Source organism: Siphateles boraxobius, unplaced genomic scaffold (genome assembly GCF_051911475.1).
Source record: "Siphateles boraxobius isolate OS27281-9 unplaced genomic scaffold, OSU_SipBor_1 9, whole genome shotgun sequence".
In the NCBI taxonomy this organism is placed as follows: Eukaryota; Metazoa; Chordata; class Actinopteri; order Cypriniformes; family Leuciscidae; genus Siphateles; species Siphateles boraxobius.
This window is the reverse complement of record NW_027509219.1, coordinates 8,442,501-8,454,683: the sequence shown is the minus strand read 5'-3', so window position 1 is coordinate 8,454,683 and position 12,183 is coordinate 8,442,501. Positions and strand designations below refer to the sequence as shown.

Sequence of the window (12,183 nt, the reverse complement as noted above, 5' to 3'; positions counted from 1 at the left end):
CCTCCTCTCTGTAGGCCGTTTCATCGTTGTCGGTGATCAGACCTACGACCGTAGTATCATCAGCAAACTTGATGATGGAATTAGAGCTGTGAGTTGCCACGCAGTCATATGTGTACAAGGAGTACAAGAGTGGGCTGAGAACACAGCCCTGTGGGGCTCCAGTGTTGAGGGTCAGTGATGAGGAGATGTTGCTGCCTATTCTAACCACCTGGCGTCTGTTTGACAGGAAGTCCAGGACCCAGCTGCACAGCAAGCTGTTTAAGCCCAGAGCCCGGAGTTTCACATCAAGCAAGGAGGGCACTATGGTATTGAATGCTGAGCTGTAGTCTACAAATAGCATTCTCACATATGTGTTCCTCTTTTCCAGGTGGGAGAGAGCAGTGTGTAAGTGTTATAAGGGATTATGGGTGCACATTATTTTTTTTTTCAAATCTTAATCTTTAAATAAAATAACTTCCCCTCCCTTCACCACAGCAAAAGTGGAAAAGATGTTGATAGACAACTGAAGAGCCCAAATCCATAAGAACAGCTAACGTATTCTGCAAGAAAAAAAACAACAACATTAAAAATCAAAAAACATCAAGAAAAAAAAATCAACATTAATCTAGCCTGATGAGTGAGTACATGAGTAGGCCTAAAAGCAAATCAAAACTAATCAACAGATTAAACTAGCTCAAGTATGCAAATTCATTGCTCTGTACAGTAACACTTACACTTAGATGCACAGGAGTATGAGATGTACAGGTATTTGAATGTGCCGACACATGGATCCGAGAAGACACCGTTGGAGGCTAATATGGAGCAACTGTTTTTCCCTTCACATCTACACCATAAAAATACCAATTAATAAAATAAAAAATTGAATAAAAAAAACATTGCTTGATTCAATTATTGTTCAAATCTTTGTATTACCCTGCTGGGAGGAAACACTTAAACTAGGCAAAATGTTAGTCTTAGCTGGTCTCCCAGCTTGGTGAGCATAGTTTGGGTTGTTTGTTTGGTCTGTTTTTATCAGGGCAAAGACTGAATTACCTGTGGAAATTTGTACATTGTGCATGTAAACTGACCCATTAGCGACTACTGTCTGTGAATTCAAGGCGTAGCAGTCAGTTTTGGCAAGCTGAGAAGCAGGTCGTCCAGTAGAACACGTCCCGCTATCAGTTCGCCCATAGCTAGCGCTGTGAATGTGTATGGCAGTTCCAACCTCTGAAAACAACAGTTCAACTTTTCACAATCTCTTGGATGAAAAAAAGTCATTATAAACTATTACTTTTACCATTTAGAAATAAACTCCGGATTATCAGCTGAAACATAAAAAAAAGTGGTCAAGGAACAACAGAATACACACCACACTTCAGGTAATTAGTTTCTTGTTCACAGACCAAACTTGAACCTACAGAAAAAAGAGAGATGTTGTAAAGCAATAAAATAAAATAAAAAGTAAATGTAAAGTAAAACAATCATGTTGAGTTATGGTGTGTGCTGTGTGTACTGTGATCATGCCTTTTAAAAGCATATCGAATGGAGACTGTTTATTTGCTGAAAAAGAAGTGTTGCTTAGCTGTACTGAATGTGCACTTGTGTACTTAATCTTAAAATGTATTTTTTTTAAACTAATTGCAGATAATGAAATATTAATTAAACTAAAGGCAACTACACAAGAGAGAACACATGCATGACTTGTATGTGTTTTATTATAGCACACAACACAAAAGGAAGAAAATGCACTTGTAACAGTTTTACTTTCAACATTAACCATATTTCAAAGACAACAGAAGAAATTATTAAATTAAATATAAAACTGTACTTAAATCCTACTTAAGTGGGCCAAAAAGCATTATAAAGTTCAGTTAATTGAATTGAATATAAGCTATTTAATTGCAAATTTAATTCTATTTAATTAACATGCAATTAAGTATCCAAAAACAGTACATTCTGTTCAAACAGGGAAAAACAGGAGCAACAGGTTAAGAAATACTCACGAATTTCAGGTGGGAAGCAAAAATAGGAGATTGCAAGGTACTTGTAAATGCCAACACAGGGATCAGTAAAGACCATATGTGTTGCAAAAATCTCACAACTTTTCAGGCCATTGCAGCTTACATGTCAAAGAAGGAGGCTTACATTAGTCATTGCATTTATATACCAACTAACAAAACATGTTTGCAGAACATTTAAAAACATTATTTCTGAATGTTCTGTCAATGTTTTTAAATGTTTTATCTTACGTGTTATGCAAAAGTTAGACAAGACATTATGGGATTATTACTCTTGAATGTTTTAATCTTAGGCACAGAATCAGTTTTCCACTTTTGTGAAATCTAATATTATACCAAATAATATAGCTTGTCTTTCACGTATATCAAACTTCGCGAAATTACTTGATATCCCAAGAATGGCAGAGATTGGACATGGTTTGAGATTTTTATCAAAAAAATGTAAATGCTTCAGAAAACAATGAAGCAATTAACTCTATTAACATTATTGGAAGAACGTTTGTTCATAACTTTGTGAGAACCTTGCGAGAATGTTCTGAGAATGTCCAAGAAGATCAAGAATATAAATGTACCTAAAAATTAACTAATTAAATTTAAAGCAATTAGCACTTGGAAAATAGCACTTGGTGATTTGGAGCTCACTGGATGGACGTCCTTCCGAGCAAGTGATTTTATCTGTACGTCCATAGTTTGCAGTATTTATCTGAATCTTACCATTATCTACATGGGGATAAAAATAAAAATAATAGCATTTCTTAAATTAATCCATGTGATCGGAACAAAATAAACATTTTCCTGAACCAAAATAAGAGTTGTGGAAAAATACCTCACCACATATCAAATAACTGTATCCACAACTAAAAAGTTAGAGTACAGAAGATGGTTATAGGCTTGCACAGAGATATATATGGGAGTGAGAGAAAGAGAGAGAGAGAGTGAGATGAGAGAGTGAGAGAGTGAGAGAGTGAGATGTGGAAAAATACCTCACCACATATCAAATAACTGTATCCACAACTAAAAAGTTAGAGTACAGAAGATGGTTACAGGCTTGCACAGAGATATATAGGAGAGTGAGAGAGAGAGAGAGAGAGAGAGAGAGAGAGAGAGAGAGAGAGAGAGAGTGAGAGAGTGAGAGAGTGAGATGTGGAAAAATACCTCACCACATTTCAAATAACTGTATCCACAACTAAAAAGTTAGAGTACAGAAGATGGTTACAGGCTTGCACAGAGATATATATGAGAGTGAGAGAGAGAGTGAGAGAGAGAGAGAGAGAGAGAACCCCCCCCCCCCCAACTCACAAGGATTTCTTTATTGGAAAGATGCTTAAAACTCAGCTTTGCCATCACATGAATCAATTAAATCTTAAATAGAAAAGAGTTATATTAAATTGTTAGATTTCAAAATATTACTATATTTTGCCACATCAAATAAATCCAGCCTTGGTGAGCAAACTAGACTTTCAAAAACATTACCATTTGGAGGCAGTATGATTTTTTTGGCAGTATTGTAAGCAAAAAGGAAATTACAGTTTAACCAATTTTGTAAAAAAAGTTTCATAAGGTTGGATCTTACAGCTAGCAATTAGTTTTTCTTAGACAATCAAAGATATGTTTGTGAGGTGAATGATTTCCACTACATGTGTTAAAGGATATTTTGGCTGAATTTCAACCAGCTTTATAAGCTATTAGTCAGTTCAGTGTTAATTCAATTCCGTTGTAAAGATCATCAATTATTAAATTGGTTCATTGAGCAAAATACATTTGTTTGTCATCATCCAGCTAGGTTCAGCTCTCATACAACAGCATCAGTACGGTCAACTCAATAAACTTATTGAATAATATAGTGTCGAGGCACATAAATAAACAATGTATTCTTTTTATTTTCTATTTCTTATTACTTGGTAAATTACATAAAGCTGGTGTTTACAAACACTGTGCTTAAGAGTCACCATTAAATCAAAATGGGTAATTCTTATATTGTTATAGAATATATTACAATCAAATCAAATCAAATCCTTTTATTGTCACACAACCATATACACAAGTGCAACAGTGGGTGAAATTCTTAGGTGCAGTTCCGAGCAACATAGCAGTATGACACGATGTGACGAAAACAATTACAGCAAACATCAGATTTACATAGATTACACATCTAATGTGCGCACAATTACTCACAGTACCATATACACTAACAGAACAATAAATAATATACAATGTACAATATACAACAGTTTACAATATACAACAATATACAATATACAACAATTTACATATACAACAGTATACAAAAATACAAAAAGAGGTAATTATACATAGAGTAGATACTCGTAAAGTGCAAATATATATATATATATATATATATATATATATTATGTAAATGCAGTAGGTTATGTTGTGCTGTGTTGACAGTTAGAATGTTTATGGTTATTGATCATGAGGGATCAAGAGTTTAGAAATCTAATTGCTTGTGGGAAGAAGCTGTCATGGAGTCGGCTGGTGTGTGTCCTGATGCTGCGGTACCGCCGGCCTGAGGGTAGCAGTGAGAGCAGCCCATGGCTCGGGTGGCTAGAGTCTCTGATGATCCTCCGAGCTTTCTTCACACACCGCCTGGCATAAATATCCTGGAGGGAGGGAAGCTCACCTCCGATGATACGGCTGGCAGTGCGCACCACCCTTCGCAAGGCTTTGCGGTTACGGCTGGTAGTATTGCCATACCAGGCAGTGATGCAGCCAGTCAGGATGCTCTCGACGGTGCTGGTGTAGAACTGTGTGAGGATGTGGCGGTTCATTCCAAACTTCCTCAGCCGTCTCAGGAAGAAGAGGCGCTGATGAGCCTTCTTCACGACGGCCTCAGTGTGGACGGACCATGTGAGTTCCTCTGTGATGTGGACACCGAGGAACTTGAAGCTGCTGACTCTCTCCACCGGTGCTCCATTGATGGTGATGGGGCTGTGTTCTCTGTCGTTCTTCCTGAAGTCGACCACTAGCTCCTTGGTTTTGCTGATGTTGAGGGAGAGGTTGTTCCTCTGACACCAGTGCGTCAGAGTGAGCACCTCCTCTCTGTAGGCCGTTTCATCGTTGTCGGTGATCAGACCTACGACCGTAGTATCATCAGCAAACTTGATGATGGAATTAGAGCTGTGAGTTGCCACGCAGTCATATGTGTACAAGGAGTACAAGAGTGGGCTGAGAACACAGCCCTGTGGGGCTCCAGTGTTGAGGGTCAGTGATGAGGAGATGTTGCTGCCTATTCTAACCACCTGGCGTCTGTTTGACAGGAAGTCCAGGACCCAGCTGCACAGCAAGCTGTTTAAGCCCAGAGCCTGGAGTTTCACATCAAGCAAGGAGGGCACTATGGTATTGAATGCTGAGCTGTAGTCTACAAATAGCATTCTCACATATGTGTTCCTCTTTTCCAGGTGGGAGAGAGCAGTGTGTAAGTGTTATAAGGGATTATGGGTGCACATTATTTTTTTTTTCAAATCTTAATCTTTAAATAAAATAACTTCCCCTCCCTTCACCACAGCAAAAGTGGAAAAGATGTTGATAGACAACTGAAGAGCCCAAATCCATAAGAACAGCTAACGTATTCTGCAAGAAAAAAAACAACAACATTAAAAATCAAAAAACATCAAGAAAAAAAAATCAACATTAATCTAGCCTGATGAGTGAGTACATGAGTAGGCCTAAAAGCAAATCAAAACTAATCAACAGATTAAACTAGCTCAAGTATGCAAATTCATTGCTCTGTACAGTAACACTTACACTTAGATGCACAGGAGTATGAGATGTACAGGTATTTGAATGTGCCGACACATGGATCCGAGAAGACACCGTTGGAGGCTAATATGGAGCAACTGTTTTTCCCTTCACATCTACACCATAAAAATACCAATTAATAAAATAAAAAATTGAATAAAAAAAACATTGCTTGATTCAATTATTGTTCAAATCTTTGTATTACCCTGCTGGGAGGAAACACTTAAACTAGGCAAAATGTTAGTCTTAGCTGGTCTCCCAGCTTGGTGAGCATAGTTTGGGTTGTTTGTTTGGTCTGTTTTTATCAGGGCAAAGACTGAATTACCTGTGGAAATTTGTACATTGTGCATGTAAACTGACCCATTAGCGACTACTGTCTGTGAATTCAAGGCGTAGCAGTCAGTTTTGGCAAGCTGAGAAGCAGGTCGTCCAGTAGAACACGTCCCGCTATCAGTTCGCCCATAGCTAGCGCTGTGAATGTGTATGGCAGTTCCAACCTCTGAAAACAACAGTTCAACTTTTCACAATCTCTTGGATGAAAAAAAGTCATTATAAACTATTACTTTTACCATTTAGAAATAAACTCCGGATTATCAGCTGAAACATAAAAAAAAGTGGTCAAGGAACAACAGAATACACACCACACTTCAGGTAATTAGTTTCTTGTTCACAGACCAAACTTGAACCTACAGAAAAAAGAGAGATGTTGTAAAGCAATAAAATAAAATAAAAAGTAAATGTAAAGTAAAACAATCATGTTGAGTTATGGTGTGTGCTGTGTGTACTGTGATCATGCCTTTTAAAAGCATATCGAATGGAGACTGTTTATTTGCTGAAAAAGAAGTGTTGCTTAGCTGTACTGAATGTGCACTTGTGTACTTAATCTTAAAATGTATTTTTTTTAAACTAATTGCAGATAATGAAATATTAATTAAACTAAAGGCAACTACACAAGAGAGAACACATGCATGACTTGTATGTGTTTTATTATAGCACACAACACAAAAGGAAGAAAATGCACTTGTAACAGTTTTACTTTCAACATTAACCATATTTCAAAGACAACAGAAGAAATTATTAAATTAAATATAAAACTGTACTTAAATCCTACTTAAGTGGGCCAAAAAGCATTATAAAGTTCAGTTAATTGAATTGAATATAAGCTATTTAATTGCAAATTTAATTCTATTTAATTAACATGCAATTAAGTATCCAAAAACAGTACATTCTGTTCAAACAGGGAAAAACAGGAGCAACAGGTTAAGAAATACTCACGAATTTCAGGTGGGAAGCAAAAATAGGAGATTGCAAGGTACTTGTAAATGCCAACACAGGGATCAGTAAAGACCATATGTGTTGCAAAAATCTCACAACTTTTCAGGCCATTGCAGCTTACATGTCAAAGAAGGAGGCTTACATTAGTCATTGCATTTATATACCAACTAACAAAACATGTTTGCAGAACATTTAAAAACATTATTTCTGAATGTTCTGTCAATGTTTTTAAATGTTTTATCTTACGTGTTATGCAAAAGTTAGACAAGACATTATGGGATTATTACTCTTGAATGTTTTAATCTTAGGCACAGAATCAGTTTTCCACTTTTGTGAAATCTAATATTATACCAAATAATATAGCTTGTCTTTCACGTATATCAAACTTCGCGAAATTACTTGATATCCCAAGAATGGCAGAGATTGGACATGGTTTGAGATTTTTATCAAAAAAATGTAAATGCTTCAGAAAACAATGAAGCAATTAACTCTATTAACATTATTGGAAGAACGTTTGTTCATAACTTTGTGAGAACCTTGCGAGAATGTTCTGAGAATGTCCAAGAAGATCAAGAATATAAATGTACCTAAAAATTAACTAATTAAATTTAAAGCAATTAGCACTTGGAAAATAGCACTTGGTGATTTGGAGCTCACTGGATGGACGTCCTTCCGAGCAAGTGATTTTATCTGTACGTCCATAGTTTGCAGTATTTATCTGAATCTTACCATTATCTACATGGGGATAAAAATAAAAATAATAGCATTTCTTAAATTAATCCATGTGATCGGAACAAAATAAACATTTTCCTGAACCAAAATAAGAGTTGTGGAAAAATACCTCACCACATATCAAATAACTGTATCCACAACTAAAAAGTTAGAGTACAGAAGATGGTTATAGGCTTGCACAGAGATATATATGGGAGTGAGAGAAAGAGAGAGAGAGAGTGAGATGAGAGAGTGAGAGAGTGAGAGAGTGAGATGTGGAAAAATACCTCACCACATATCAAATAACTGTATCCACAACTAAAAAGTTAGAGTACAGAAGATGGTTACAGGCTTGCACAGAGATATATAGGAGAGTGAGAGAGAGAGAGAGAGAGAGAGAGAGAGAGAGAGAGAGAGAGAGAGAGAGAGAGAGAGTGAGAGAGTGAGATGTGGAAAAATACCTCACCACATTTCAAATAACTGTATCCACAACTAAAAAGTTAGAGTACAGAAGATGGTTACAGGCTTGCACAGAGATATATATGAGAGTGAGAGAGAGAGTGAGAGAGAGAGAGAGAGAGAGAACCCCCCCCCCCCCAACTCACAAGGATTTCTTTATTGGAAAGATGCTTAAAACTCAGCTTTGCCATCACATGAATCAATTAAATCTTAAATAGAAAAGAGTTATATTAAATTGTTAGATTTCAAAATATTACTATATTTTGCCACATCAAATAAATCCAGCCTTGGTGAGCAAACTAGACTTTCAAAAACATTACCATTTGGAGGCAGTATGATTTTTTTGGCAGTATTGTAAGCAAAAAGGAAATTACAGTTTAACCAATTTTGTAAAAAAAGTTTCATAAGGTTGGATCTTACAGCTAGCAATTAGTTTTTCTTAGACAATCAAAGATATGTTTGTGAGGTGAATGATTTCCACTACATGTGTTAAAGGATATTTTGGCTGAATTTCAACCAGCTTTATAAGCTATTAGTCAGTTCAGTGTTAATTCAATTCCGTTGTAAAGATCATCAATTATTAAATTGGTTCATTGAGCAAAATACATTTGTTTGTCATCATCCAGCTAGGTTCAGCTCTCATACAACAGCATCAGTACGGTCAACTCAATAAACTTATTGAATAATATAGTGTCGAGGCACATAAATAAACAATGTATTCTTTTTATTTTCTATTTCTTATTACTTGGTAAATTACATAAAGCTGGTGTTTACAAACACTGTGCTTAAGAGTCACCATTAAATCAAAATGGGTAATTCTTATATTGTTATAGAATATATTACAATCAAATCAAATCAAATCCTTTTATTGTCACACAACCATATACACAAGTGCAACAGTGGGTGAAATTCTTAGGTGCAGTTCCGAGCAACATAGCAGTATGACACGATGTGACGAAAACAATTACAGCAAACATCAGATTTACATAGATTACACATCTAATGTGCGCACAATTACTCACAGTACCATATACACTAACAGAACAATAAATAATATACAATGTACAATATACAACAGTTTACAATATACAACAATATACAATATACAACAATTTACATATACAACAGTATACAAAAATACAAAAAGAGGTAATTATACATAGAGTAGATACTCGTAAAGTGCAAATATATATATATATATATATATATATATATATATTATGTAAATGCAGTAGGTTATGTTGTGCTGTGTTGACAGTTAGAATGTTTATGGTTATTGATCATGAGGGATCAAGAGTTTAGAAATCTAATTGCTTGTGGGAAGAAGCTGTCATGGAGTCGGCTGGTGTGTGTCCTGATGCTGCGGTACCGCCGGCCTGAGGGTAGCAGTGAGAGCAGCCCATGGCTCGGGTGGCTAGAGTCTCTGATGATCCTCCGAGCTTTCTTCACACACCGCCTGGCATAAATATCCTGGAGGGAGGGAAGCTCACCTCCGATGATACGGCTGGCAGTGCGCACCACCCTTCGCAAGGCTTTGCGGTTACGGCTGGTAGTATTGCCATACCAGGCAGTGATGCAGCCAGTCAGGATGCTCTCGACGGTGCTGGTGTAGAACTGTGTGAGGATGTGGCGGTTCATTCCAAACTTCCTCAGCCGTCTCAGGAAGAAGAGGCGCTGATGAGCCTTCTTCACGACGGCCTCAGTGTGGACGGACCATGTGAGTTCCTCTGTGATGTGGACACCGAGGAACTTGAAGCTGCTGACTCTCTCCACCGGTGCTCCATTGATGGTGATGGGGCTGTGTTCTCTGTCGTTCTTCCTGAAGTCGACCACTAGCTCCTTGGTTTTGCTGATGTTGAGGGAGAGGTTGTTCCTCTGACACCAGTGCGTCAGAGTGAGCACCTCCTCTCTGTAGGCCGTTTCATCGTTGTCGGTGATCAGACCTACGACCGTAGTATCATCAGCAAACTTGATGATGGAATTAGAGCTGTGAGTTGCCACGCAGTCATATGTGTACAAGGAGTACAAGAGTGGGCTGAGAACACAGCCCTGTGGGGCTCCAGTGTTGAGGGTCAGTGATGAGGAGATGTTGCTGCCTATTCTAACCACCTGGCGTCTGTTTGACAGGAAGTCCAGGACCCAGCTGCACAGCAAGCTGTTTAAGCCCAGAGCCCGGAGTTTCACATCAAGCAAGGAGGGCACTATGGTATTGAATGCTGAGCTGTAGTCTACAAATAGCATTCTCACATATGTGTTCCTCTTTTCCAGGTGGGAGAGAGCAGTGTGTAAGTGTTATAAGGGATTATGGGTGCACATTATTTTTTTTTTCAAATCTTAATCTTTAAATAAAATAACTTCCCCTCCCTTCACCACAGCAAAAGTGGAAAAGATGTTGATAGACAACTGAAGAGCCCAAATCCATAAGAACAGCTAACGTATTCTGCAAGAAAAAAAACAACAACATTAAAAATCAAAAAACATCAAGAAAAAAAAATCAACATTAATCTAGCCTGATGAGTGAGTACATGAGTAGGCCTAAAAGCAAATCAAAACTAATCAACAGATTAAACTAGCTCAAGTATGCAAATTCATTGCTCTGTACAGTAACACTTACACTTAGATGCACAGGAGTATGAGATGTACAGGTATTTGAATGTGCCGACACATGGATCCGAGAAGACACCGTTGGAGGCTAATATGGAGCAACTGTTTTTCCCTTCACATCTACACCATAAAAATACCAATTAATAAAATAAAAAATTGAATAAAAAAAACATTGCTTGATTCAATTATTGTTCAAATCTTTGTATTACCCTGCTGGGAGGAAACACTTAAACTAGGCAAAATGTTAGTCTTAGCTGGTCTCCCAGCTTGGTGAGCATAGTTTGGGTTGTTTGTTTGGTCTGTTTTTATCAGGGCAAAGACTGAATTACCTGTGGAAATTTGTACATTGTGCATGTAAACTGACCCATTAGCGACTACTGTCTGTGAATTCAAGGCGTAGCAGTCAGTTTTGGCAAGCTGAGAAGCAGGTCGTCCAGTAGAACACGTCCCGCTATCAGTTCGCCCATAGCTAGCGCTGTGAATGTGTATGGCAGTTCCAACCTCTGAAAACAACAGTTCAACTTTTCACAATCTCTTGGATGAAAAAAAGTCATTATAAACTATTACTTTTACCATTTAGAAATAAACTCCGGATTATCAGCTGAAACATAAAAAAAAGTGGTCAAGGAACAACAGAATACACACCACACTTCAGGTAATTAGTTTCTTGTTCACAGACCAAACTTGAACCTACAGAAAAAAGAGAGATGTTGTAAAGCAATAAAATAAAATAAAAAGTAAATGTAAAGTAAAACAATCATGTTGAGTTATGGTGTGTGCTGTGTGTACTGTGATCATGCCTTTTAAAAGCATATCGAATGGAGACTGTTTATTTGCTGAAAAAGAAGTGTTGCTTAGCTGTACTGAATGTGCACTTGTGTACTTAATCTTAAAATGTATTTTTTTTAAACTAATTGCAGATAATGAAATATTAATTAAACTAAAGGCAACTACACAAGAGAGAACACATGCATGACTTGTATGTGTTTTATTATAGCACACAACACAAAAGGAAGAAAATGCACTTGTAACAGTTTTACTTTCAACATTAACCATATTTCAAAGACAACAGAAGAAATTATTAAATTAAATATAAAACTGTACTTAAATCCTACTTAAGTGGGCCAAAAAGCATTATAAAGTTCAGTTAATTGAATTGAATATAAGCTATTTAATTGCAAATTTAATTCTATTTAATTAACATGCAATTAAGTATCCAAAAACAGTACATTCTGTTCAAACAGGGAAAAACAGGAGCAACAGGTTAAGAAATACTCACGAATTTCAGGTGGGAAGCAAAAATAGGAGATTGCAAGGTACTTGTAAATGCCAACACAGGGATCAGTAAAGACCATATGTGTTGCAAAAATCTCACAAC

General features: G+C 37.0%; 2 protein-coding genes across 2 annotated transcripts in view; both read right to left on the bottom strand.

The window, feature by feature from the left end:
• Nucleotides 1-429: 429 nt before the first annotated feature.
• Nucleotides 430-2,833, bottom strand: LOC143732645 (L-rhamnose-binding lectin CSL3-like). Its single transcript, XM_077223923.1, has 6 exons — nucleotides 2,829-2,833; nucleotides 1,983-2,098; nucleotides 1,349-1,393; nucleotides 1,068-1,206; nucleotides 714-823; nucleotides 430-539 (listed from the first exon to the last, which is right to left on the bottom strand). Coding segments are annotated over exons 1-6 (417 nt in total). The 3' UTR covers nucleotides 430-537.
• Nucleotides 2,834-5,478: 2,645 nt separating this feature from the next.
• The window catches only part of LOC143732644 (L-rhamnose-binding lectin CSL2-like), a 7,162-nt gene continuing 457 nt past the window's right edge, over nucleotides 5,479-12,183 (bottom strand). The window contains exons 1-11 of the mRNA XM_077223922.1: nucleotides 12,085-12,183; nucleotides 11,451-11,495; nucleotides 11,170-11,308; nucleotides 10,818-10,925; nucleotides 8,209-8,234; nucleotides 7,631-7,766; nucleotides 7,032-7,147; nucleotides 6,398-6,442; nucleotides 6,117-6,255; nucleotides 5,763-5,872; nucleotides 5,479-5,588 (exon numbers count right to left, since the gene is read on the bottom strand). The exon at nucleotides 12,085-12,183 is cut by the window's right edge and continues 457 nt beyond it. Coding sequence (XP_077080037.1) covers nucleotides 5,587-5,588; nucleotides 5,763-5,872; nucleotides 6,117-6,255; nucleotides 6,398-6,442; nucleotides 7,032-7,147; nucleotides 7,631-7,766; nucleotides 8,209-8,234; nucleotides 10,818-10,925; nucleotides 11,170-11,308; nucleotides 11,451-11,495; nucleotides 12,085-12,160 — 942 coding nt within the window. The 5' untranslated portion in view covers nucleotides 12,161-12,183 and the 3' untranslated portion in view covers nucleotides 5,479-5,586. The remainder of the gene's footprint in view (nucleotides 5,589-5,762; nucleotides 5,873-6,116; nucleotides 6,256-6,397; nucleotides 6,443-7,031; nucleotides 7,148-7,630; nucleotides 7,767-8,208; nucleotides 8,235-10,817; nucleotides 10,926-11,169; nucleotides 11,309-11,450; nucleotides 11,496-12,084) is intronic.

Bases quoted from the DNA above. Each gene is read 5' to 3' on its own strand.
- LOC143732645 (XM_077223923.1), bottom strand. The intron at 1,394-1,982 runs GTGAGTATTTCT...TTTTTTCTGTAG, and splicing joins TTGCTTCCCACCTGAAATTC to GTTCAAGTTTGGTCTGTGAA. The intron at 824-1,067 runs GTCAGTTTACAT...TTTATGGTGTAG, and splicing joins CAGACAGTAGTCGCTAATGG to ATGTGAAGGGAAAAACAGTT.